The 27,926-nt window shown below is 42.6% G+C and overlaps 1 protein-coding gene across 2 annotated transcripts; it reads left to right on the top strand.

Moving 5' to 3' along the window:
• Nucleotides 1-27,910, top strand: LOC130184802 (ubiquitin carboxyl-terminal hydrolase 22-like). 2 transcript variants are annotated; one of them, XM_056400836.1, is made up of 14 exons: nt 1-457; nt 1,350-1,382; nt 12,632-12,764; nt 16,177-16,290; nt 16,395-16,496; nt 17,759-17,925; nt 19,610-19,769; nt 20,403-20,508; nt 21,705-21,863; nt 22,895-23,021; nt 23,870-23,961; nt 24,448-24,510; nt 25,010-25,159; nt 25,240-27,910. In XM_056400836.1, the coding sequence occupies exons 1-14, from the start codon at nt 338-340 to the stop codon at nt 25,280-25,282; spliced, it is 1,569 nt and encodes a 522-aa protein (XP_056256811.1). In that variant the 5' UTR covers nt 1-337; the 3' UTR covers nt 25,283-27,910. The 2 variants fall into 2 exon arrangements, with proteins under 2 accessions (XP_056256811.1, XP_056256812.1); XM_056400837.1 differs by lacking the exon at nt 1,350-1,382 and having other exon boundaries at nt 3-457.
• Nucleotides 27,911-27,926: the final 16 nt, after the last annotated feature.

The raw sequence follows: 27,926 nt of genomic DNA, 5'->3' as shown, positions 1-27,926 counted from the left end.
AGTGTTAGCAGGCTAACTAGAGAAAGAAAGCTAACTAATCGTGAGAGTGGAAGTGGAGCTAACGTTAAAGGAAAAGGCAACTGTCAAAACAGCAAAGGGAACAGAAATCTTAGTGAAGTGGTATTTCTGTTAGACACATGAACAGATTTTTAGCTAGTTAATCAAAGACCGTGTTTGTCAGATGCCCGAGGAGCATTTTGGATACTACATCGATTGTCCCATTTCCAAACGGAAACCATTTCTGGACAGACAGTTCGTGCTAGCCAGCTAGCTAAGTGAATCATCCAGGAGACTTTTCATTGTCACCTAAAAACCCAAACTGAATGTTTTGTCTGTCATGAGTCCGGCCGGGTGCTCCCATGTGAACGGTTATAAGGTGGACAATTGGAAACAAAATCTTCGAGTCATATACCAATGCTTTGTTTGGAGTGGTACTGCTGAGACCAGGAGACGCAAGGTAAAAACACAGGAACTGCAACGTTAGCTTCAGAAACAAAAGTCAAATAATTTGAATGTGGCACATACAGACACAGAACTGGAGTGCAAATGATGTCCCACATGAAGCACAATCACTGAACGGTGTTTATCAAAACTACGGTCTTACTGAAACTACTCTTGCAGCAGCAATGTTGCTAGTACTAGGGTTAGCCAGCTAGGTTATCACCGGTAAGTTAGCTAGCAAGACTCTGCTTCGCGAACTGCGGAGACTTCATTGCAATTTTAGCTGCAACCCTTAATTTGTGTTTAGTAGCTAAAGCTTTTCAACCTTTTGTTGGGAGCCAGTCGGCAATGTTAGCTGAGCGCTGTTTAGTAGAAGCTGTATAGTAAGCTGGATGGCTAAAGTTGGGTTTGAGGAGAGTTGTGGCCATGGGCTAACATTACCTCACCAAATGGACCCATTGTGTCTCTCCACACGCACACACTGGGTCCACAGATTAGCGGTTCACTCCTAGGCATCCCAGGTCAGTGTTTTTTCTGCACTGGTCATTCACTCAGGAGTTTGGATGTTGAGGAGTCGGCTCATTACTTTATTGCCCATTTCTTTTTTAGCTCATCCCAAACCTGCTCGGCCTACACAGCTCCGAATAGCTCTCTTCAGTGTGAAGTCATCACTGGACTGTGTTGCAGTCTCTCTCACTTTCCCACCCTTTCTCTTCCTTTTTGTCAACTTAAACTTGTTTTTTATTGTTTTTGTGTCATGATGTTCATTTTGGAAAAAAAAACAAAAACTAGAAGCTTTATTTTCACTGTGGCTTAGCAACAATTTGTAGGTTGCTTGATTGTTGTCACAAGAAATCCATGCCTCTCTTATGAATGTCACACATCTTTATGTCGTTGTGCTAAAATAGGTGCGTCAGAGTGATGCAGGATGGACAGAGCTGGTGAGTTGATGCTTATTCCCTCCTCATCTTCACTGACATACTGTAGATAGTTCAGATGAGAGCTGGCTTGCTTTCTCTCCCCTTGCTCACCTACCTGTGTGCCTCAGTGCCTTTTCATTTAATGGACTGAATTTTAGATGTAAACCTATGTAGCGGAAGATTTCAGCCCCATCCTTGGATCTGCTGTGATACTGTTACAGCCAGTAAGACTACCTGGTGGGAGGGTGGACTGTGAACAGAGGAGCCAAAAGCATAATTCAGTTACACTGAGGGCTTATCAACCAAATAGCAAGTGGAAAATGACATGCTTTGGTTTGAGCATGGTGCTCACATTGTCTTATTTGATGCTTTTTGCACCCTGAAGTACATCAGAATTACCAAGTGCCAAGAACATCTGAAAATGTATGAGGCAGTCCGAAAAGGTTGTCAGACAGTGTAGTGGGTGACACTGCAGCAAGAGCAAATATTAATTTGTCTTGTTTTTTTATTCTCACACTCTATCTCACAGTAATGGGACCAACAGGAGCTCAGTTAGTCTGTCACGGGTACAACTTGTGGGGTGCTTTCTAATGCTCACTTCATAGTGATTCACAATGTTCTGCCCATCCTCCTAGGTGTGTTAAGCTGTTGTAAACCTGGTTTGTTGGTTACTTCTGGGAGAACTATTTCTGTATCAGTTTTGAAAGGCTCACTGTCTCAGCACCATCACTGCCAATCTCACACCGCTACCCTTGTTGCAAATATCATGTCCTCCATTCCCAGCAGCCACCACTTTTCACTTTTAGATTTACCCCTGACAAACACCTTTTTATGTTTCTGCCATGTCAAGAGAAACACAGTGACAACATGTGAGGGCTATGGTGAAATTTCTTTCTCCTGTTTTGCTACCGTGCCCTGTACTTGGTGGCACGCTGCATGAGTGCTCCGGGTTCCTCGAGGTTAGATGGCACTCAGAGACAGTTTTACATTTAATCCCTTTTAGATTGTACTGTCGTGAGAAGGTTTCTGTACACTTTAAAGTCATTGATAGTTTTAGGCTGGGTTGTACTTTTATGCTCTGTTTCCCTGCAGTCCATGTCAGTGCAGTTTTTTTTGTCTTAGAAATGAGCACCACCTACTTCCTCTCACATGTCACTGTGTCGCAATACACCTGTGGCCTTAGAATCTTGAGGTAATCTTACATAACTGACAATAGGCCTTACCAGGTCCCTGTCACTGAAAAACTGCGCTGGAATACTGCACTTTATCTAATAATGCCATTTTAGATATATAATTAATTTTATAGATATATTTTTGGCTGTAATGCAAGGGAAAAGGGCGAGGGCTGCGCATATTTTTCTCCTTTACCTATGCTTTGAAAGATTGTGAAAGTGGCCATGCTGTTGTGTTTCTGAATACAGCTGTGGACAAACTGAGTTGTTTTTAAAATCAGCATTTAGTGGTCAGTTTTGCTAATGAAAGCCATTCTTTTAGCTTTGCCTGTGAATTTTTTGTATACCAGCTGTCTAACGTCTGTTAAGGTGTGTACTTAGTGGTTCTGCTCTGCTCATCTGTACCCAGACAATGATAGTCCAGGTAATTGATACAGAGAAAAAGGAGACAACAGTGGCTCCCTGCTCCCTAATTGCCCTTCAGGATGTCTATATGGGAGTATGAGTTTGTGCCTCACACCCCCTTCACTCAGCCTCTTCACCACCTAACTAATCTAACATGCAGAGCAGGTGTTGTGCTGCTCCAGTGGTACACAGGCAGTGTATTCTCATGAGGTGAGGCAGTCTTGGTTTTTGTTCAGCTCTGAATTGTGATTTAGCTCACTAAGACTTCTCAGACATCTTATCCTGGTATCTTAACATTGTGGAACAGAAATACACATACAAATCCTGCATCTGTCCTTGTTATGTTGAAATGGGTATTTGAATAGGTTACTGCATATTTGTCCATCAGTAGTGCATTAACAGACAAACAGGGAAAACACTGTAGTAAAGAGGCACCTTCGGCATAGAGGGGTTGAAAGAAATTGTCATTCAATGACGAAGGATAGAAGAGATGCGTTTCATTAGCCAGTTCCTTTTATCCTGAATTGCCGTTTTTCACCTTCTCTTGTTTTCCTCGCGTCTTTCTCTCCCTTTTTGTTGTCTGTCCTCAGCAGCCTCCCTGCAAGCTGTCATCCTCTCTACCTCAAGCTAAAATCAATTCCCAGGCGATGTGCAATAACATTGGTGGAAAATCTGTCACCTGCTCTGCATGCACAGACTAAAACCCACATGGGTAAAAAATGGCTGAATGAATGCCATAGTTACGAATTACCAGAGATGATACTGTGGCCCAATTTGGCTTGGGATCGCTTATCTTTTATTCAGAGACATTAGGATAGTTATCTTTTTGCCAGGTTAGTCCTTGATGAAATGCCCCATGAAATGCACACTAGTGTCAACCACAAATTATTGGTTTAACTTGTTAAAATTGTTATTGTTGTGGTTTCGTTCTGGTCTTTTGGGTAAACATATCTTAATTGTCTTCTGTGCACAACAACTAATTATACCTAAATCATTCTATAATTGTATATGACACAAATGCTCTACGGAGAAAACAATTAAATGCAAATTGAGCAGTGTATTAAAGATGTCCCACTAAGGGAGATGGCAAGCATGAACAAGTATGCAATAGTGTTTTCCCTTCGGTGTTAATGGGCATTAGATCCAGACTAATAACTCATTTTCTATTTTTCTTTTGAGCTTCAATGCTTCATTATATTCTGTACTGGTCAAGGTGTGCCACATGTCGAGGGCTGTCAGTTAGCAGACAGATTCTGATTGGCCATGCCACGTAGCCAGACGGGCTACACCCATATAAACTGCCAGTTTGTGTCATGTCAAAAATCAGCTCCATGTCAGTGGAGGAACTATTGTTCTGATCTACTTCCCCTTGTAGCTTCCTGAATCCTTACTTTGACTCCTGTCTCTAAATGTATTATTACAGTGCAGTGATATTTACGGAGTTCAGTGAATTATTGTTTGAGTACGGCATGTGAGCCTTAGTTTGCTTTTGTCTGAACAGATTTCTGATGTTTCCCCTCTTAATTGAGATTCATGTTCCACCAGATTGCCAATTGCCATTTAAGCAGATTTGCACAGAAGGATGTCGCCACAGCTCATAGATAGAAACCTGCTCTTGCTTTTAACAGTTGAATTCATTCCTCTTTAGACCCCGACTTCAGTCATATTCATAATTTATATTTTGTGAATGGCTGTGGTGGTTGAGGGATGTTGTAAATATTCATGACGGTCATGGTTATTTATTTTGTGTGCTGCTCCATCCAGCAGTATGGACTCGATTTATCATTTGTAAGAGAAGGTTCTGTGTCTAGTAAAACACTGCTACCATGAAGGAATCTGCCATGCAGTTAAACCAGAGCTATTATCTTAGGATGAGTGGAAATTGGATGAGATGAAAGCAGTGGGTGGGTGGGGTTGGTAGAATTTTACAGCCATAACTGCTTTGAAGAATTTGCTGTCACTTTGAATAAAGGGGTAAGGGTCGTGATTAGAGAGCTGACTGAACTCAACTTTTTTTTTTATCTTCTAGTTTTGATAAATCATATAGGATCAGAGGAACAACAACCCTCCTTTCCCACAAGTTCAAACCCACTCTCTGCCTGTGATGAGAGAGGATGAGAGAGAAATCGTTTGCCAGATATTGTTGGGAATTTCAGAGGGAGGAAGATTTTCAAGGATGACACATACTTCCTTCTGTCACTCTTTTCTCCCATTTCACACACACACACACACACACACACACGCACGCAAACACACACGCACACGCGCGCACACACACAAACACACACACACACTGCACCGAGGCACAGCCCATCCCGGAGAGTGCCTGATTCCTGTGCTGGGAGCAGATCTCTTTGTCAGATCAGTCTCCATCACATCACAGGCCTGCTCCCTGACTCATCAGCATACGTTTGTAGCATCGGGATCTATTCCTCCAGCCTCTTCATAGGCCTCATCCGTTCCTCTTCTGCGCTCACTCCTACGCTTCTTCCTCCTTTTGCTTGCTTTTGCTTTTTTTTCTATTTGCAAACCTAGTTCAGCCCATGATTCTTGTTACAGTTTGATTATGCCATCAAATTTCTGCAAAAATTGCGTGTATTGTTTATCTTTTGGTAATTTGTAATAGTGCAGTTGTTACAATTTTGAAATTACACAAACCATTCACTGCATTGTTAAAATGACACATCTCCTATTCATAGAGGTTTGCATCTAAATTCTTGGATCCTGTGAAATGTATAGCCAAGCTTGTAATCCTCTCATATTCCCTTCTTCTTTTTCCTCATACCACCGCTTCATAGCCAACTCTCTCTTTGGTGATGTCAGATGTTGGTTTCTGGCTCTCATCCAGGCCTATTTCTTCCATGTCTGTGTGCTTTCTGTCACTCCCAGATCTTGTCTAATGTGGCTTTTGGTCTGTCAGTCACCATGGCTGTGGCTCAGTGACTCAGACTAAACAAATGGCACAAGGTCTGCAACCTCCTCCCAGAGTAATCTGGGGCTTTGTGTGTCACCTTGTGGTGTCCCTTTCACATGCTATTGTCTCCCAGTTTCTGACTATACTGGATGTGTTGTGCCTCAGTGCCTTCCATCCTTGCCATGTATTTCTGATCGGAGATGCTAAAGGAGAGGAAAAGCTTTGGTACAGCAGTTTTTTTGCCCAATCTTCCACTAGGGAGCAATCCTGGTCAAGTATATGCAACGTTGGCACAGGAATTTGCATGGGATGCTGCAGGAGGCTGTTAATTAGCAGTGTTAAACTTTTCCTTCAGAGAAGCAATGTAGAGAAGACTCAAGAAAATCAGGCTGGCATGTTAATCTATAAAGTGGCATCTGTTTTATTTTTGGGGGAGGTTACTAAAGCCTAATACAGTATGTGCAAGGACGATGTAAGCGCTTAAAACCTGGTAACGGTTAAAATGTGTACGAGTGAGGACAAGCATGACTTTGCGTTTTGAATATGCTCATCTCTGTGTAAGCTGCATCCAGCTCTGATCTCAGCCCCTCCTCCTCAGACAAGTTCTCTTTTTTGACTGAGTCCCTCTTCCATCTCTCCCTCCCTCCCACTGACCATTTCTCCTCGTTGCCATCCCTTCACCCAGAGATAGTGCTTCTCATTTGACCGTCCAAAAGCGTCTGGAAAGACACCACGGCTACAAAGCATGCTGGTCATGGCCTGAGCTAGCCAATGAGGCTGCTGTCCAGCCCTCCCTTAGTACCACCATCTGGCTAATGAGCTGTCAATCACTCTCCAGGGGCCGACCAAGCCCAAAACCAAGAGGTAATCAATCTCTTGGAGTGTGGACACTCAATTATTCCCTATTGTTAAAACCTTGAATCAATGTGACTGCTTTTCTTTGGGCTAGACATTAGGGCTGAATAATTAATCAAAATATTTTTGAAAGCACAATATGGTCAAGTGCAATATTCAAACCGGAGGGCCTGGAATTTTTTTGATAAAGGTAAAATGTGTCACACCATACTGTTATAAATGAAGCATCTGAGTTACAGAGATGCCCCGGCCTACTAATCATATTCTTGACATATACGGGAACATGCTTGTTTGATACAGACCCCAGAAAATCACATCATCATTATTTTTATATGTCTTCAGTGAAAATGACATTTTAAAATTCCCATTAAAATTGTGATTCGTATCAATGATTTTCTGGATATATTTGAGCCCTAATAGGCATTTTGTCTAGAGATGGTTCTCTGTCGCTGTCAAAAAAGGGGAAAATTGTAGCATTAGACTCTTGGAACATAATTTATTACTTAGGTCTGCTCACTTTTTACAGACTTTTGCACTAATAGCCCCACTGTGCCTCTATTCTGTAAGTACTGCTTATAGGTTTTCCTTGGGGTAATGTTCTAGGCTTTGTGGACCCTGATTGGTGCCATGGGGGAAAAAAAGTAATCAACATATGATCTGATGAGATTTGAGTCCAAGGGGAGTCTCCAGTCAGAGGCCGTGTGCTGTGGGTGTCAGTCACATGCACAGTCCTCCTTCTGTGTGTGTGTGTGTGTGTGTGTGTGTGTCTGTGTGTCTGTGTGTGTCTGTGTGTGTGTGTGTGTGTGTGTGTGTGTGTGTGTCTGTGTCTGTGTGTGTGTGTGTGTTCTTTTGGTGGAGCGGCGTGGCTGTGGGCATCTGGTATCTGCAAGGTTTGACAAATGATCACACAGCCTTTTGTTTAGCTTGTTTAGCTAGACTGTTAACCATCTGTGCAGACAGTCACAACAAAACACACAATCTATCTGCACAATCTGTCCTCTTGCTGTACATTTTTGTCAATGTTATTTGAATTTTTTTTTTTTTTTTTTTTTTGTGGCTTTGGTCAATCCAGATCCTGCTGCATTGGATAGATGTTGGCTTGGTGCTGTTGTGTGATGGGGCTTTCTGCAGTGATTCATAAGTACTCTTTGATGCAGTACAGCTGGTTTCTAAGCATGTGTGTATTCCACTAGACCCTCTCTGAAATGTGTACATAGACTCAGGTAGCCAGCCTCGGAACAATTGATATTTTTTCCAAATGATAAAGCGAACTGTAGCATAAACCAGCATTTTTACCGTACTTTTGTGAGTGGAAACTATTCTGCCGCCTCTTCTTTTTTCCCTTACACCCACTGATATCTGGAAGTCAGGAAACAAGCACAGCCTAACTCTCCCTAATTGAGCGATCATAATCACATCCACACATGCACGCCTATGTAGAGCCATCACATGTGATGCAAAACGCTTTATCATAGCAACCTACACAACTTGAGCAAACCCCCTTACAAGAAGCTACACTCCACGGGGCTCAGGGTTTAGCTATAATGTCCTTACAGTGTTGCGTGACAGTATGAGGCCAAACTACACATAACTCAGATTCATTTGGATGAGGTGGGAATACATTCTCACAAAAAGACCACACAGCATGTCATTGTCAACAGAGGTTACAATGAGCTGATGGAGGATGGAAGTGAAAAGGGAATAGAGTGAGATTTATATTGTGTGCATGTGTGTCTCCGGGGCTTTTTATTTGGACTGCATACTGCAGGCTAGGCATTGTCATGTGAAGATAGTGGGGATGTGGGTTTCGGGGGGTGGGGGTAACAACATCATCCTGCCAAAGCACTGACAGGCTGCAGCCCCACGGGGTCAGTAGGAAGCACGGTTCTGGCTCATCCCCATCAGTCTCCTTCCCCAGCCCCCCTTGGCATGTTCATATTAAATATAGAATCAGAAAGGACTGTATGTATGTGTGTTTGAGCATCCAAAGCAAATGTCTAACAATGTTCATGTATGTATATATGCTTGTGGAGGGATTATTCATGTTTTTGTATGCATATTTATAGTTTGCAGTACGCATGTCAGCCATTGTTAATTTTGTTGGTGTATAAGTATGTGTGTGTTTAGAGGCATGCACAGGCTTATGAGTGTGAGGCAGCATGGTGAGTCACTGCTCTCATATAGCCATGCTCTCTGCTCTGTATTGACTCCCCCTCCCATCCCCTCCTCTCCTCTCCTCCCCTCCCCTCCCCTCCCATCCCCTCCTCTCCTCCCCTCCCATCCCCTCCCTGGTCTGTTCTTTGCAGCAGCAGGAGCGTGCTCAGTAGAGCCAGACCTTTGTCCACATCATAATCATCGTCGTCATTCTCTCTCCTCCTCAGTTGCAGCTCATCACATTACTGGCTCCGTTTGAATGTATGAATGCATTAACCTAAATGCTGAAGGAAGAATAATGCAGCCAGATTGAAAGAATGCAGGAGGGGAAGCTGGGTGTGAGGCATGGCTGTTGCTTCATTTAGTTTTATATGTTTTCAGCTAGATCTAAAACACTGGAGAATTCATAGTTTCTCCACCTGGGTCATTGTTAGTTGACAGCCACACACAGCCCCACAAAGCATGTAATGCTATCTTATGTTCACGTTAAAGATATATTGCGGATCTATTCATCCAGCTAATGCCTTTCTGCATCTGTTCTTCCATCAATCACCAGCTTTCTACACTAGTGGGTCATACCTCTTGGACATGGAGCCCAGCCTAACTGGCCTCAAAGAACCCATCCCAGATGGGAGATGCAGTCTTGCGCAGCACGAACGTGAGCTTGCTACCTGTCCGACACTTGTTCCAGTCATCTGAGCCAGCGGCTGATCAATAGCTGATCTAATAGAACATTAAAAGCCCTGGGTGCACAGAGATGCAAGACTGCTGACACTGAGGAATAGACAGCCTGTGAACTGTGGGTGCTGGAGCTGAGATAGATTTTCTGCCCACTAAAGGGGTGTTAAGGCAGGAGGAGGAGGGGGGTGAGGAAGAGGGCAAGGCGTGGCATTGGCAGGGTTTCTTGTTTTTGAATTGGAGTCCTGGTGCAATGAAGGAGAGGGGGGGATTAATGGCATCACTGCTTAGATAGGACAGGCTTAGAGAGGCAACAAAAAAAACATACATTTAGGATTTCATATGTACTCAGCTGTGTTTCCACACAGTGTGTTCTGTCTTTGCACAGTTTACTTCATTCAAACTAAAAACACAAGTCCTGCTTCACTCTTTCCCTTTTTAACTTTGTGCTGTTCTTTTCTCTTTGGATGCCAGTGACATAAGCTCTGCCTTTAAAACTTTAAAGAGTCTGCTGTAGATGTCAGTCTTGATCTTGGTTTTATAGTCAGTCAACACTTTGTTTCTTCACTCTATCCATCACTCAACATTTGTCCCACCTAGGAAAAAGTCCCCTCCCTTCTTTGGTACTGCTACTCCTCTTATTCAAAGCTGCCTGGCTAACAGACCAATTTGAATGAAAACAGAGCTTAGGGTCTGCGACCCTGAATATCCCCACCACTGCAATGTCATCACAATCTAGCCCATGCCCACTAATGCTCAGCCAAAACGCAGGCCTGGTGTTTCATGTAACACCCCTCCCTAGTGTACCATGATTTGAGCAAATGAACGAGTGAAGACTGAATCACTTCTGTCTGGGACTATTATTTCAGCTTTGCATCCACCTGCTCAATCAGAATTTCTGATCATTTCAGTCCACTCCCACAGTTTTGCCATTCCAGCTCTGCAGATTCAGGTCTCAACAACCTTCAAAATCTGTCTGACTTCTCCCATTAGGAAAACTAGACACATTTTAAGGAAATCCAAGTGCACTTTCTCATCTGTTTGTTAAACCACCTGTAGAAGGCATGTGCTTAAAATGAAGCCTAATAATAATTAAAAGTTTCCCATAGCATGAGATACCAGATGCTGTAATGTCAAGATTCAAAGCAGGTGTCTTGGTATTATTGTTCATATTTATAATATATATATTTAGAAAGAGAGTGATTGATATGCTTTTTCTCAAATTGGACACTTCAATCATTACACTAACATGTAGTACACTTCGAGCTATATTAGAGTATATATGGTAAATCTTTTGTTTGATAACTTTGAGTTGGTTCTTGAGGTAGCCACTAAGCTTCATAATAAAATAAAATGTTTTAGCCTTGGATGTTGAGGTTTTGAGTCATCCTGTGGGTTAAGTGTGATAAACACTGCTTTATTATTCCACGCAAACAGTATCGGTTTTAGTTGCGTAGTCATCCCATTACACAGACTGTTCTGTGTTATGCGTCATCCAGAGAGAAGGAAGTGAAACTGATGGGCACAGCCTCTTTTATTTTTCTCTGGTGCAGCAAGCTTGAATTTTGTTCAGATGGTGTTGGGTTATACTATTGTATCGCTAGTTAAAAGATAGCAACAGGCACACAATACTGAGCAGGGCTGTCGAGTTCATGTCCAGTAGCTTTAGCTATGTGGGAGTGTACCAGAAACCTAAAACTGGTAAACCTCTCTCGCCCATAGTCACTTTCTCATTTTGCATCTCTTCACCTTTGCTTCACACCTCCTTTCCTTCTGCCTTCTCTATATGAGTGGGCGACTCATTGCAGCAGGTCTGCACCCTGAAAGGCTTTGATTAGATCTGTTTCCTCTCTTTCCATCCCTTCTGTTATTCAATTTCTCCCTCTCAAGGCAGGCATGCTGACAACTTTCTGCTGCACATTCACTCATCTTACCAACAGAACTCTTCAGGCAAAGCAGTGTGTATTCACTGCTAAAAGAATTTGCATTTACTGATGTACTGTTTCTTTTTAATGACCCAAGTAGAATCAGGTGTATTGCTCATATTACCGTAACACATCTTCAGGTGCTTGTGCTGTGTATCACAGCCCCATCTTTTTTCACCAGCAGAGCAGCTGTTGAAGCTCTCTAATATTGTACTGTCATAAAACCAGGCAGCCATATACCCTGTCTGTCTTTGTGGCCTACGCTGCTGTGTTCATTAGCTTGAGTGTTGTTGGATGCTTTTACACTGAAACCTGTTCGAGTGATTGGGGTTGTGTGTTACATTGCGAGAGCTTTTAGACGGCTGCAGTCTTCATAATGCAGTTATAAAGAATCAAACTCACACATGCGCCTGTGCTCACACACAGCATCTGTATCCCACGTGTTCCCAGAATTTATGACAAAGTTCAACATGCCCACACTTGTCTTTTCCCTCCCTTACTACGTTTGGCACTCATGCTAGACTAACCCTTCTCAGGGCTACCCTTAACCACATTTGTAAAGTTTATGTTCTGCGTAAGGTGGGGACCAGTGCTCCTGTGTGGCCCCTGCAGTGCTCTTTTTTTTTTTTTTTTTTTTTTTTTTTTTTTGCAGATTTGCTGAAGATGTCAGGCTTTCTAAAAAAAAAAAAAAAATTTCCGGTCACCCCTGAGTGCTGTTGTCAAACCAATCGCGCAAACACCAGCCACTGCTAGTGTGGGCTTCCGACAGATCCTGCTCGCTGTCTTCAGTGTTGCCCGCCAAGCATTAAATCCCATCATGCCCTGCATGTGTTAGAGAGCGAAAGATTCAGTGTGGAAATATGTTGTTATTCAGCTGCATTGGATTTGTCAACAGGCCCAGAAGTCTTTAGCCTGTCTTCATATCAGATCTATTCAAGTACTGTATCCTTCAAAGTGTTTGTGTGACTGACTGGAAGATACAAATCTAACTCAGCTGGCAGGGACTTCCACTCTGTCTGCCTGTGCCACTCTACATTACAGCTCCGGGCTCTGTCCTGCTGCAGAGGATTTCTCTCACCATACTGACTTGTCTTCTTCTTTTTGTGCTCTCAATTCCTTTTTCTCCCCACCCCAATCCCTGGTCCTCCCTTGGGTCTTTCTCTCCAGGCCAAGTCGTGCATTTGTCACATGTGTGGCGCCCACCTGAACCGACTCCACTCTTGTCTCTACTGCGTCTTTTTCGGCTGTTTTACGAAGAAACACATCCACGAGCACGCAAAAAACAAGAGACACAATCTAGGTAAGCCATGCACCTACTCGTTAAAATTAAGTAATTGCCTTATTGTATTAAGACAATTGTTTATCTCACAGTAGAGCTATGAATGTATTGTCCCGCCTTATATCCAAGGCTCACTCGCATCACGTCAGTCTTCACATTCACATGCACCCCTGTGGTCCACTGCAGCATCGGCCATTACCAGTGAAGGATTACAGCATTACTTTGGGCAACTTCCTCCTCTGAGCAGACAAGGAGCTGAACCTCCCTCTAACCGCAGTGCATTACCATTCTGCTGGGAGCTCCTTAGCCAGTCAAATGTCATGGGTTTAAGCTACAACATTCGCCTTCATGCTGCAGCAAGGGAGGGGTAGATATTGCTAATCCACAGCTACCAGAGAGCCTTGCCTTAAACTCACATGCCAATTAAGCAAAATAAAACAATGGCATTAATGAGCAAGATTCTGATATTACCCTGACAAGGACATCTATATATGGGAACAGGGAAGACAGTGGGGTGGCTTGGTCCTTGTCTGAATGGCTTTAAGTGATGTAATGCATTTCAACAGTTTGGTTACACACACATACCCCAAGTGCACGGCTACAGTGTTAATTAGCTTTAAGCGTTCCACAGGAGCCTCTCTGACATTGGCACTCTGTTCCTCTCCACCTCTAATCAAATTAATCCAAACTCCCCTGTCTGCTAGACTGCTAGATAGCGAGCTCCCTTCTCAGGGCTCTTTTTACATCTTTTTCACCTCCTTTTCTCTAACAGCCTCCCTCTTCAGGACTCCTTTCCTATTTTCTTCTTGTCCTTTTTTTTTCTAGCTACCTCACTCTCTCATTCACTGGACCCCATTTACAGCCTCCTCTCCTTTTCTTCCACATTTTCATCCTCTCATTCTTTGCTCTCGTCCTTCACTCAAGTGAGCAAGATTTATGAATTCCTACCCGTGTTTTGTGCCATACTCATACTCAATATCCTTTTACTCTCGCTGCCACTTGTATCACTCTCATTTTTCTCTCAAACGGATTGCTGTTGTCCAGAGAGGAGCATCCTATTGAGAGCACAGTTAGCTAATGTGGCCATGCTTTGCCAGCAAAAAAACAAAGATGACATGAAAAGATGATCATGTTTTCCAAAGAAATTCATTTTTTTCCCTGCATTATGTATTTGTATTTTATCTCACACACCGCACACAGTCCTCGTCGAAATGAAGCGCATAATTCAGAGTATTTCCAGAAATAAATGCAAATGAACCAATTTTTTTATAAGCAGAATATTCCATGGACACAATTATTGGTACTCTTTTGATTAATTTAAATTTGTTCCTCAAACAAAATAAAAACCAACTAAGACCTGTGCTTAATTTTCAGTAGTCACATGACCTGAATTATCCAGTGAACGATGGTTTTGCTACATAAAGAAGGGGTTGATTCTTTCCAATTTCTTTTTTCACAATGGCAAAGATAAGAGAGCTGTCTGAAAATATCAAAAATGCCTTTATCAAAAAACATAACAAATCCAAAGCTTACAAGGCAATTGCCAAAGATTGCAAGATGTCTAAAGAGCCTCAGGCCGTCCTTCAGCAATCTAGAGCTGTGGAGTGGGCGAAGGCCAAGAAATGGTAAATGGTAACTGGAGTGCACCTATATAGTGCAAGCGTCTTATCGACCGCTCAAAAGCGCTTTAAACTACAAGCTACATGCGCTTTACACTACAAGCTACATTCATCCATTAATACAGCGCTTTTTCTATCCATACAGCACTATCCATACAGCACAATATCAAAAATGCCTTTATCAAAAAACATAACAAATCCAAAGCTTACAAGGCAATTGTCAAAGATTGCAAGATGTCTAAAGAGCCTCAGGCCGTCCTTCAGCAATCTAGAGCTGTGGAGTGGGCGAAGGCCAAGAAATGGTAAATGGTAACTGGACTGCACCTATATAGTGCAAGCGTCTTATCGACCACTCAAAAGCGCTTTACACTACAAGCTACATTCATCCATTAATACAGCGCTTTTTCTATCCATACAGCACTTTTCTATCACATATACACGCTCTCACAACAATGATACAATGGGACACTTGGGTTTACAGACTCGTGGAGCCGAGGATCGAACCATCATCAACCCGCTCTGCCTCCTGAACCACAGCTATCCCAGTTCAGTGTTACACTGATGCCCTAAATAGAAAAACACCTTTATCTAAAGAAAGGCACAAAATGGCAAGACTGTTTGTAAAAAACTTTCCTAGAGAAGCTACAGTCTCTATGGGAAAATGTTCTCTGGACAGAAGCTCTTTGGAAATGCAGTGCATCAGTTTGTTGGTGACAACCTGAAGCATGTAAGGAAAAGAACCAACTACCTACAAGAAAAAACAAGGTAGAGGTTCTATCATGCTGTGGTGCTGATTTGCTCCCTCTGCTACTGGAGGCACTGCATGTATCAAAGGAATACAAAAAAAATCTGAAGATTATCAAGGCATTTTCAGGGCGAAATGTGTTACCCAGTGTGTAAAAACTGGGTTTGAAGCGAAGGTCTTCGGTCTTTTAGCAGGACAAATGACCTTAAGCATTCGTCCAGCAGCACAAAAGAATGGCTGAAAAGGAAAAGATGAGCTGTTTTAAACTGGCGAGCAATGAGTCCTGACCTAAATCTCATTGAAAACCTTTGGAGGGAGCTGTAATCTGCTTTTGCAAGAAGGACTACAAGACTACAAGAAACTACAAGAAACGTTAAGACGCTGTCATTGTTGCAACCAAATATTATTGAAGGGTACCAATAAAAAAAAGTGTCCGGGGTACATTTTGTCATTGTATTATTTCACTATAATGCAAGTTTTTTTTTTTTTTTTTTTTTTTTCTTCAGTAACCTTGGATATTTCATTAAAATAATGTGGGTATACAAAATTGGTTCATTTGCATTTACACACACACACACACACACACCACACACTGAACAACTGTGACAACAACGTAACATACACCAGTCAGGTTTTCTACATGATGTGTTAGCTCACTTTGTCAGTGTGGGTAGCACCAAAAACAGAAAAAATGTCCGGTTAAGCTAAAAATAGGTTGTCACGGCAACAGAGCTGAAGTATTGTTGCCGTGGAGTTGGAGAATGGAAGAGGGTGGTGTGTTAGTTGAAAGCACAGGTGGGGGTGGGAGACAGATACACCTATTCCATCACTGCTTCCCTCACATCTCTTATTGTTGCTCAGTGCAGGCAATCGGATGCAAACATTATTGTGGTGAGTGAAAAATGCAGGTAGAGAAAGCACTTCACTGCCACCTCACTGCATCTATACAGCGCCAGAGAGTTTAAATGGGAAAATAAAACCCAATGTGTATGACTGTGCTGGGAAAAAAAATCTATTTGTAATTATGGTGCAATCTTTCTCCCTCTCTCTCCCTCCTTCCTGCTTCTAGCGATAGACTTATTATACGGCGGAATATATTGTTTTGTGTGTCAAGACTACATATACGACAAAGACATGGAGCAGATTGCCAAAGAGGAGCAGAGGAAAGCCTGGAAATTGCAAGGTACATCATTTTGTTTTCTGTCGGAGAACTTAATACAGCTTTTGAAACAAGGCCATCTGATGTCTCAGTGCCGTCACATTATTTGTCTGTGTTTGTGTCCACAGGCATAGGAGAGAAATACACGACGTGGGAGCCGACCAAGAGGGAGCTAGAGTTATTACGACATAATCCAAAGCGGAGGAAAATCACTACAAACTGTACCATAGGTGGGCATTAGACTACAAATCTTCAGCGGTACAGTTTTTCATCCCCAGTTGTGTGTGCGTTTGTGTGTGCGTTATATACATGTGCACTGGGGATCAGTCATGCATTTAAGTGTGATACCCCGGACTAGGCAGTCCCACAGGCAGTGCATTGAGGGGGTAGAACACAGTGTTCCCTCTCTGATAGATGCACACCACAGCGGCCCTGAATTTGTCTGTGTGTCTCCACAGAGCTTGTTGTCTCTCTGTTGTATTTTGTCAGTCGTCTGTAGCTTTGATTTCTTCCTGGTATCTCCTTGTTTGTCCCTGATTTTGTTCATGTGTTTTTGCCGATTTCACCCTTCCCTCTGCCCACTGTCTCCTGCCATCCTTCACCCCTTTATATCTTCAAACAGCCTGGTTGGTAGCGAAGATTGGGCAGTAGACCGAGAACCACTCTGAAGTGTTTAAGCTCTGACTGAGCCCTCTCTTCCCAAACCAAACCTTGCTCAGTTGGATTAGACCCAAGTCCTCACTGTGTCTCACCTGTTCTACTGGCCGTCACTGGAAGGACTGTAGCTTTACTTTCTCACTCTAAATGAATCCATTCACAGCTTTGGGGTCTGCTCCAGGATACACACAGTTTTGCTGGCAGACCTGACCCAACACCATATTGTTAACTTTCCAGCCACACAAAAAAACAAAATCTTAAAGCACCAATGGCTTTTATGTCTTAACAATTACCCAGGTGTGTTTCCATATAAGACTGCAACAAACAATTATTTTTAGTGATTAAGCTGCCAATTGTAATTTTTTGATTAATTAATTCATAGTTTTGCTTGTGTCATTTATCATAAAATCATTTTTTTTTTTTTTAAATGTCCGTTGCAATTTCCTAAAGCCCGAGTTTACTATCACAGAAGACAAAAAAGAGAGGCATATCCTCACAACTGAGGATGTGTAACTAGATAACTTTTGACATTTTTGCTCGATAAAAGACTTAAATGATTAATTGATCATCAAACTAGTTGCTGATTGATTTTCTGTCTATCTATATTAATTATATGTGTTATTCTTTTGGCAACTAATTCCAGAATTCTCTCTAAATTTGTTGATTTCTGATAAGCAAGCTGACTACAGATAAAAGTCAGAACAAAGAGAACAATCAGGTCTTTGGTGGTGATTCAGATTGCATCCATTGCCAGCAGTATGAATCATAAGCGCTGTCAGGTTTAATCTTTTCCATGTTGTTCTCACTCTTCACTTCCTCTCTTCTTGTCCTGCAGGTTTACGAGGGTTAATAAACCTGGGCAACACATGTTTCATGAACTGTATTGTTCAGGCCCTAACACACACACCACTGCTGCGAGACTTCTTCCTCTCCGACAGACACAAGTGCGAGATGCAATCAAACTCCTGTCTGGTGTGTGAGATGTCGCAGCTCTTTCAGGAGGTATGATGCACAGTTTGCCTGTGTGAACTTGTTGTATAGGTTTTTTTTAATCCCTTAAAGAAAAGAAAAGAAAAGCATATGGTTTTGGTCAAAGTTGAGCTGTTTTTTTTTTTTTGTTTTTTTTAAACCATATAATACAGAATGTTCTTTCGCACTATAACCCACTGCAGAAGGCTGAGTCACTGTTGCGCTCTCTTATCGTGTCCAAAGAGGGAGGCAGAGAGGAGGGAAAAATCCTGCATGAAAGGAATGTACAGAGACACATACAAATGAATGAGCAGAATGCCATAACTACGCCTTTATTGAACCTGATCAGTCAGTGTGAATTATGTTGCATAGCCATTTATAGCCTTTTAATCTCAGTTCTGTGATGCAAAAGATTGGCTTTTTACATCTAAGAAATTCATCAGCCCTGGATGTTATGTAATGGCTGCCTAGTCTGCTCCCACACTGCCTCGCTTTTCCCTTACACCCTCTCACTTCCCAATATATATGAGCCTACAGATGGTGATGAGTTGAGTCACCCCACCCCCACCACCACCCCCCAAAACAACACACACACACACACACACACACACACACACACACACACAGAGCCTTGCCCCGTCGCAGCTGGCTGAACTGTTCAGCTACATAACACGTAAAGAAGGTAATTGCTCACCTCCATCACCCAGGGAGGCAGTCATTGATTGAGTATTAAGCAGTGTCTGAGACAGAAAATTTAGGGTCACTCACAAGAAAAAATAATCAATACTTTTAACACTCATAGGCACACACACACTGTTATCATCCCCAACTCTTTCCACTTCACCTTGTCCCCAACTCTTTATTTTCGTTGCTTATTTCCAACTCATTGTCATCGAAAGCTGTCTTCTGACTCTGCAGACACAGACGCACACAGCTTTTTAGTTTTGAAGGTGGGAGGTGCTGCCCTCTTTGATCAGCCACTCTATCCTCTCTCTCTCTCTCTCTCTCACTCGCTCTCTCTCTCTCTCTCCCGTTTCCTCCTCGTCTTGTAGCGCATTCCGATTGTCAACCACCTTCAAACTGCTGAAAAGTCAGAGTCTGTAAGATTCAAAAGAGACGTCAGCGTGGCATGTTTTCCCCTCTCACAGCTCAATCAGACTTCAGAGGGAACTGTGGAGAATAAAGTGAGGTGTGCGCGACAGCTACGTGTTGAAAAATGAGAGCCATCTCTGGCATTAATGAGCTCTGGTTCGAACTTCATTGTAGCGTTTGCACCCCGCCAACTCCTGCACTCCGCTCAGCTCTGTTACTTTCTTACCCACATCTCATGACCCTGACCTGGATTGTCACTCACTCCAATTCCCATGGCAACCTTTAGTTATCTGCAGTACTGTACACATGGATCTTTTTGCACCTCACATCCCCTCTCTCCAAGGATGTGCTGTCGTTAGAGCTGGAGCTGTTAGGTGACGTGGTGAAATTCATTCCTATGTAACACAGCCTTTAGAAATGAGCCGTTAAAAGAGTCAGATAATCACCTTGACTGACAGAAAATTTGTGTTCTGGCTCAGCGATGAATTATAGATGATGCAATGTGGCTGTAATATGGAAAAAGAGGTGCTAAAATATAATGCTCCCAGTAACAACGTGGAAAAATAGGGCTAACCACCTCCCCTTCATCCCCACCACCTCTCCCATCTTTCTTCCCTGCTCTCAGTTCTACTCGGGCCACCGTTCGCCCCACATTCCCTTCCGGCTGCTGCACCTGGTGTGGACACACGCACGTCACCTCGCAGGCTACGAGCAGCAAGACGCCCACGAATTCCTCATCGCAGCGCTGGACGTACTACACAGGCACTGCAAAGGGGACACCATCAGTAAGACTCACTTAATTCTATGTAATCAATCATAGTATTATCCTCATTGTTTATACGTATGAAGTTGTCCTTGGATGCATTGAGTTTGAAGGGTGTATTCTAGTTTCTTTTTTGGCATGTGCATTCTTGAATGTTTTCTGTCAGGCCAGGATTACAGCTTGTTCAACTTTGACTGAAAGGAAAAACATAAAAAAAAAAGTTGAGAGATTGAGAAGAGTGTGTCTGGGACTGTGCCACCTACTGTCTCTGATGCTGCATGTGAAGTTGTACCTTAGATCTACCCACAGAGCACAGTGCCTTACTTCACTGGAAACATAGTGAAGGAGACTGACAGTGGAGTGTACCAAGGGGACGGTGAGCATGCGAGCAGTATGAGTGTGATGTCAACAGGCCCTGCTGCAGTGCAATGACAGGCTGACTTGCCCGCAGACCCTGCAGTAAGGCGTGCTCTGATTGGCTATAGAGGACTCAGAGTTGTGAGGTGGAGTGCAGAGTGCATAGAGGCTCTGCTACAGGGGAATGGTAAAGTGAGAAAGAGGGCCAGACGGAGTCCTTTAGAGTTGCTAACAAAGTTGTTACGGTTGTCTGTGTGTGTTTGTGTGCTAATACTTTTCTGCTCTCTGTGGTCCGCAGGAGACGACAATGGGAAGAAGGCCAACAATCCAAACCACTGTAACTGCATCATTGACCAAATCTTTACTGGTGGCCTGCAATCAGATGTTACTTGTCAAGTTTGCCAGTAAGTTTAAGCATCAGTCTGGTTGTTGTTTTTTGTGGTTTCCAAAAGGATTGTAATAAAGTCCCACCTGGGATGTTTGATGCCCATTCATCTTAGTAGGACATCACATCCCCACCTATACGCCTCATCCCTCTTCTCCTACATTTACTCATTCATCCATCATCCATCATACATCTATCCTCTGATGCTATAGTGGCCTCTCACCGCAGGGCTGATCAATGTGGACATAACCAGTGGTCCCAGAGTGAGTGAACCACTGGTTGTGTCCTCTCCACTGCTCTTATTTAAAGGCCCAGTCCCTATGGAGCTGCTGTAAGAGGGGCTGTCTAGACAGCAGCAAACCCAGGCGTTGCCTGCCTGCCCCCTAGAGCTGTCCTGTCACATTAGCACTAGCACGCTGCACTGAACTGCAAAGCACCTTGCACGGACTAGCAGGCAAGCTGAGCCCAGCTCAATGCAACGTTGCCTGCCTCCAAAGTGAGAAGAGAGACTGCTGATGTGGAGCTAGTGATGGTATCCTGTGTACCATGCCATAAATTGAACCCCTTCACAATCATTAAATAAATGTCATGTTGACTACCTATTACTAATGGGTAAGGCTTTAAGAAGCAACAGAAAATGCATCCCCCAAGGCAAAAAACAAAAATGGTGCCATATCGGTGCCATATTACTGCAGGGCTGCTCTCTTACCATCACAAATGCGTAACCACTTGCCGTAACAGCCACCTGCAGGTACTACTGGGTATTACAGCACCATGACTCATCTGATTAACAGTAATAATGTGCGACAGCCCATCCCCCGTGTGTATATATTTATGTGTACTGCATGCATTCTACACTGGAAGCCTCCATTTTCCCTGGGCTGCAGTCCATCACAGTCATTGGACTGCAATAATACAAATTCCTTATGTAAAGCCAATTTACTTTGATGTAACACTTCATTGAATTGCAAATGGGCCTGGAAGAACAGTGTTGATATTATGCACATGCACACACTCAATCTCCCAGCCGGCTTAAACAAAAACATGATCAGAATCTCTAAAGGCTGTATGAATTTAAGCGTTTGTGTTACCATCTATGTCATCATCCTTTCATCATGACCTGTAATTGGTGACACACAAACCTACACCAACCCTACACACAACCACACACCATTTATTAAACATCATAATTGCACTCCCTTTTCTTTTCTCTAGTGGTGTTTCCACGACGATAGATCCATTCTGGGACATCAGTCTGGACCTGCCTGGTTCATCCACACCTTTCTGGCCCCTCAGCCCAGGAGGGGATGGCAGCACAGTCAATGGAGAGAGCCACCTGTCAGGGTCCACCACGCTCACAGACTGCCTACGCAGGTACACCCTTACTCTCAGCTGATACCAGACACATTGTCTTTTGTCCTGCCTTCATCTAATCTAACTACACGGATTTCCCCACCATCTAGACTTTGGTGTATTTGATAGCACTAAATCAATGGCGCTGTGTTCATGCACATTAACACTGAAAGTGTTAAACGTTGTTAGAAATCAATCATGTTCATATCGTTTTGAAAGTATTGCCACTTTCTACCTTTTTTTCCTCCTCAGCAGGCTTATTTTCCTGCATCCCTTCCTCTGCCTCTCCAAATTCATGTGTCTCAAATGTCTCCACTTGTAGTCAAATAAATTTCATTCATCCCTCGACTTGTACAAGGGGTCACATGCTGTCTGCTCATGCACAACAACCCTGATCTCATCTTCTCCCATCACCACATTGGCAGAGCAGGTGTGACCCCTCATATCTCCTCCACTACCTCTTCTTTCTTGTAATTTCTTTTCCTCCTCTCCTTATTTTATTTCGTTCCCTCCCCTCTCCACCTAATTCCTTTTCCCCCGTGCCCTCTCTACCTCTCGTATTTGTCTCACCCCCCCTTCGCCTCCTTTCCTTCTGACTTTTTCTTTTTTTTTTTTTTTTTTTTTTTTTTTTTTTTTTTTTTACTGCAGCTACTCACACACCCCTAGTTGCTGCAGCAAGTCTCTTAAAGGTACAGAACTGGTTGGTGCTGTTGCCGTGGTGATAGAGGCGTTGGCAATACCAGCAGGGCTCTGGGTTGGATGCACTGCCATACAGAGTAGCTGCACCAAAACTCACCAGGCACACTCCATGTTAGGACCCTCAGATATCTTCCCATTAACTTCAAGCCAGAGCTCTATAATTAAACAGGTGTGGCAGGGTGCAAATATTAAGGGCACCTGTGACATGACAAAAAAAAAAAAATCATACAAACTATAACAGCTTTCTTCCGCTTTCTCCCAGTTTTCACTTCCTCTTTCTTTCTCTACCCACATGTTCTCTGCTCATACACATCCTCTCCTCTTCTCTTTTTATTCCAATCCTCTCTCGGCAGGTTTACGCGGCCCGAGCATCTAGGAAGCAGTGCCAAAATCAAGTGCGGCGGTTGCCATAGTTACCAGGAATCCACCAAACAGCTGACAATGAAGAAGCTCCCCATCGTAGCATGTTTCCATCTCAAAGTGAGTCAGCCATTGACAACGTGCTGCCAATTATCACTTGTTACATTGTCTGTCACCGTCTGACAATTTGATTATTTAAGGGTAGATTGAGTTTTTATCCCTCGCACATCTAATTTTGTCAGTCATCACTCAAAAATAGCAGATACAGCAGTGGTAAAGGATGTGTTGTGTATTATGTCTTATGTTATCTTCCACATTAAGGCACTTTTATATAATTTTTTTTAACTTGTATCCTGTTTAACACTGATGTTCATATGTAATATGTAAATATTTTTTATATGTAAATATTTTTTGTATGCAGTAATATATGATACATTTTGCCCTGTGTGTATGCAGCCTTACATCTGATGGAGGCAAAGTTCAGATTTTGCAGTGACTTAGCTGTCTGGTACATTGCTTGTGCGTAGGTGTGTTCATAATGTGATTCAGTTGTTGGTGCATTACCTCCTACTGTGTAGTCCTTTCACACAGTGTCCCAGGACACCTATGATTTTAATGACTTGTACAGTCCAACACTGTCCATGTTTTATTTATCATATAGTATTGGAGGCCTATAATATATTTATGATATTCATAGGAGCAGCCTGCAAGAAGATAGTCTTAAATCAATCCAAGCCTGTTATTGTCTTGTTACGAATGCATAAATGTGTGACAGCCAGGGTGGAAAACATGCATTTCCATCTTTACCTAGATGTGTTGTATTTTGTATGTTGTAATGCTGATGCCTGTTCTTTCTAAATATATTTCTTCTCCCTTTCCCCTACCCCCACTCTCTCTTACCATTTTTCTGCCCCTTCCCCCCTCTCCTCTCTCCTGTCCTCGCATCCTCCGTCTCTGGCCATCTCCAGCGGTTTGAGCACTCTGCTAAACTGCGGAGGAAGATCACTACATACGTTTCCTTCCCTCTAGAGTTGGACATGACGCCTTTCATGGCATCCAGGTGAGACTCCCATTGAAGTCGTAGTGTTCTTTTTCCCTGTCAAACAGCCCCTCAGCTTCGCTACCCATATATTAAATGTTGTAATGCTAGCTTGACCACCAGTTCAGAAAACACAGATTTGACTAAATATTACACAGCAGCTCTCCAATTTACTTATGTTTATAAATGTACTTTTAATATACTATACATAGTGTGTACTTGCAGTGGTTGTGCACATCTGCATGTATGCCAACACAGCTTTATTAAGTGCTCCCTATAAAAATATATTAGTGTCAGTAGAGCATGCAGCAGCAGTCTTGCCCCACCCCTGGCTGTAGCATCCATTCAGTGTTCAGAGACAGAAGAATCATTAGTGGTACAGGCAGGGAAGATATCTGCTTTCATAGATAGGATAATCCTGCCACCTAGTGGATTTATGTGCAAGTGTAGCATGTTTACACATACATGCATTAAAAATGTCTTTGTCTTTTCTCCTGTCACCTGCAGTAAAGAGAGCAGAATGAATGGGCAGTATCAACAAACGGTTGATGTATTAAACAACGACAATAAGTGAGTACCTTGGTAAACATATATTACAGGAAAGTGATTTATTAACACTGTCGTCAGCAGTTACACTGCAGCACTGTCATCACAGGAGAAATTTCTACTGTAGCACAGCAGCACATGCTAATGACCTGAGGCATCCGGCTGTGACTTCCCCAAATTAAATAGTTTGAAGCCTATTAAAAGCTGCTTAGTTTTCTTCATCCATGGCAGTTACAATAGCTTTCATTTTCCAGGACATTTGCTGGGAATTTACTGTCTTAAAACAGGTTGCTTGTGTTAAAGACAAGAGGCCGAATGCAAGGTGCTCTTTAACGTGTGAAAAATGTCCTGAAAGAGCAACCGTGTGTGGTTTTAGACAAATGAAAGCAGCCATATATGAGGAGGATAATGGGGCTTTATTAGATACTTGTGTCAAAGTGGAACCAGACAAGAAAACAAAACCAAACTTAAAGAAGGATGTTGAGCCAGCTCGTCAGGGCTCTTTATTTTCCTATATTTTCAGGTATTCCTTGTTTGCGGTGGTCAACCACCAAGGCACATTAGAGAGTGGCCACTACACCAGCTTCATCCGCCAGCACAAAGACCAGTGGTTCAAATGTGATGATGCCATAATCACCAAGGCCAGCATTAAGGATGTACTCGATAGTGAAGGGTAAGAATGGAAAGGGACATGCACAATACTGCAAGTATACAGTATGAAACTTGAACTGAATGTTTCTCTTTTTCCTTTAGGTATCTCTTATTCTACCATAAACAGTTCCTCGAGTATGAGTAGTCTTTGTGACCACTGACCACGAAGAACCACTGCTTCTAAATGCGAGAGCCAAGGGACTGGAGACAGGATGAAACACAAACACACAAACCTACCTGAAACTCTTTGACTACCAGTCTGCGCCTCCAGCTCTGGAGGACATAAACAAAAAAGACGTGTGAAATCATGCAACCTTTCAAAAGAAAAAAAAAAAAAAAAACAAGCACTGAGCTACTTCTTGGCATCTACTTGACAAAACTGAATGAAGAGGAGAGAAGGAGGAAGAGTCGGGCGTCGTCAGTTCCAGGCTTAGGCAGAGGGAAGAGGCCCCACACCCCTCACTCTCTCTCCCTCCTTTCCCTTCCTGCTGCAGGGGCAGAGTCTGAGCGAGACTGACTGTCATGTTGATTGGGCACATCTGGATTTTTCTTACAGTATTCTGAACCCCTATACCCAACCCACCCCCTCACACCCCCCCCCCCCCCCCCACCCCCCTCCATTTTCTCTCCCATGGTGCTCTCGTTTCAACTGACCAAGCATTTAACTTAGTCATGGTGGAAGACATGTTGTTGTCATATGCACTTGGGACTGAACGCAAAAAAAACACAAAAAAAACCAACAAAAAATACAAAATAAAATCAACGTATTATGAACTTTGCAAGAACATTTTTAAAGGTATGGTTATGATTCTTATCATTTGTGAATTTAGTTATGAAATACTGTATGAATCTAGTATACATCTATTTTTAAGAGCAAAGAAAACATGGGAGAGCTTAGAGACGCTGCCTTTGCCAGTTGCTGGGGAAGCGCTGCCATGGAAACTAAACAGATTTGGACCTGAGTGTGCTCATGTTCCATTATTTACTGTGTTGATTGTTTTATTTTTAAGTCTGGTTGAGGGCAGGGAATATCTATTTTTTTTAGCAACTCATTGAATTTTGAGTTTTTGTTTACTGTTCTTTTCAGTGTCTTTTTTTTTTTTAATTTTCAGTACAGTCATATGTCCCTCGCTGTCCTGGTACTGGAAATGTTTTTTGGACGTATTATACTTTCATTCTTGTGGAATTGTTGGTATAATGATGGTGGTGATTAAATTGGCTCACCTTTGCTGTTTATGAATTGTATGTTGAATGTGAGCTTTGGGTTTGGTATGGCATTCTGAAGAGAAGACATACATACAACACATGAACTCCAGATGAGGTCCTCCATCATGTGAGAATGCTGTGGTCTCTCCTCATTAAACACCTTGAATGCTCTGTGCAAAAAAAAAAAAAAAAAAAGCCCATTTAACAACACTGCATGCGACTGGGCTCATGATCTTATAAAATGTGAAGAATTGCCCTCAGTAATGCCTCAAGGCCTGCTGCCCATCAAGACTTTTGTTCTGTATTTTGGGGATGGGAAGGCGATCATTTGAGATACATAGAGGGTAAAACACATTGCACGCATATGGGCACTGTTCGGCCACAGCCTGGCTCTGAATCCATCAGTGTAAATCTTCTCCATGGCAACTGTGTGGCTGGTGTAGACCGGTGTGGTTCGTGGTGTGTCTTGCCTCTGCAGTGCAGTAAACCCAGTGCTCTATTCAATCAGTATGCTGTCAAGTCAGACTTTAGATAATGCACATACACATCAGGGTGTTGTGGTATGTTTTGTTTGAATATCACTGATTGTGTATGTATTAAATAAAAAATACAGAATAAAAAATATTCACTCATGTATAAGATGAGGGCCCTAACCTTTCACAAAGTAATGCCACATTAAAAAAAAAAAAAAAAAAAAAAAACCACAACCCCTGGTTGTTTAGCTGCTCTGTAATTGAAAACAAACATGCATATCCTTTGGTCTGCTGCAGAACCTCAGCTAGAGGACAACAGTGGGTTTCTGAACAGTAAAATCAAAGACTTGTGAGAAATGGTCGCACTATGGTTGTGATGTATCATGGAGCAGTTCAGGCCACCCAAGGACATTCAGGGACGCAGCTGAAACGAAAAGGAAGAGGAGAGCTTCATTATCCGTTTCAGTGATTAAACTCAGAACAAAACTGGAATGTGTATGTGCTGTTTTTTTTTTTAGTCTCATTCTTCCATTTACGCTTCCCTTCTTTGGGACAGTGTATTTCCCGAACGTGAAGTTCTGTAGTGTATCAGCCACACCAGCATCCATGAGTGGTGTTTAGAGATTTCTGTTGTGCAGTTCTTCTATTACTAGTGCCAAGGTATTCTCATGGTGGAACAAGAGAGCACAGTAAAGGGAATATAACCTCTGTTTATCAGGAGCTGACAGGCAGAACACAGTGAAACTCAGTGTTGTATTTCTGGCCCTGGAGATGTAGTTATGTATTTGACTATGGCGCCTCTCTGTGGTCAAACCATAAAGCACAAGACAGTCTGAAAAAATATCAAGCCTGCACTGACAATTGTGTCATTTCAGACTGAAAAGAATGTGAAGAAAGGGAATTTATATTCCTTCAACCAAACAGCCTCACATAATAACATGTTTTCGTACGATTGGTATAACATGCAGCACATTTCTACAGTAATTGGACATAATTAATATTACCCAAGAATTTACATGTGACAAGCTTAAACTTGTACATTCAGGATTTGTTATCAGTTGTAATTATTTTGGAAATAATTGTGATGTGGAAAATCCAAACTTTAATGTA

The sequence above is a fragment of the Seriola aureovittata genome, chromosome 17, assembly GCF_021018895.1.
Source record: "Seriola aureovittata isolate HTS-2021-v1 ecotype China chromosome 17, ASM2101889v1, whole genome shotgun sequence".
NCBI lineage: Eukaryota > Metazoa > Chordata > Actinopteri > Carangiformes > Carangidae > Seriola > Seriola aureovittata.
The sequence above is the reverse complement of the archived record's forward strand: the minus strand, read 5'-3'. Positions and strand labels throughout refer to the sequence as shown.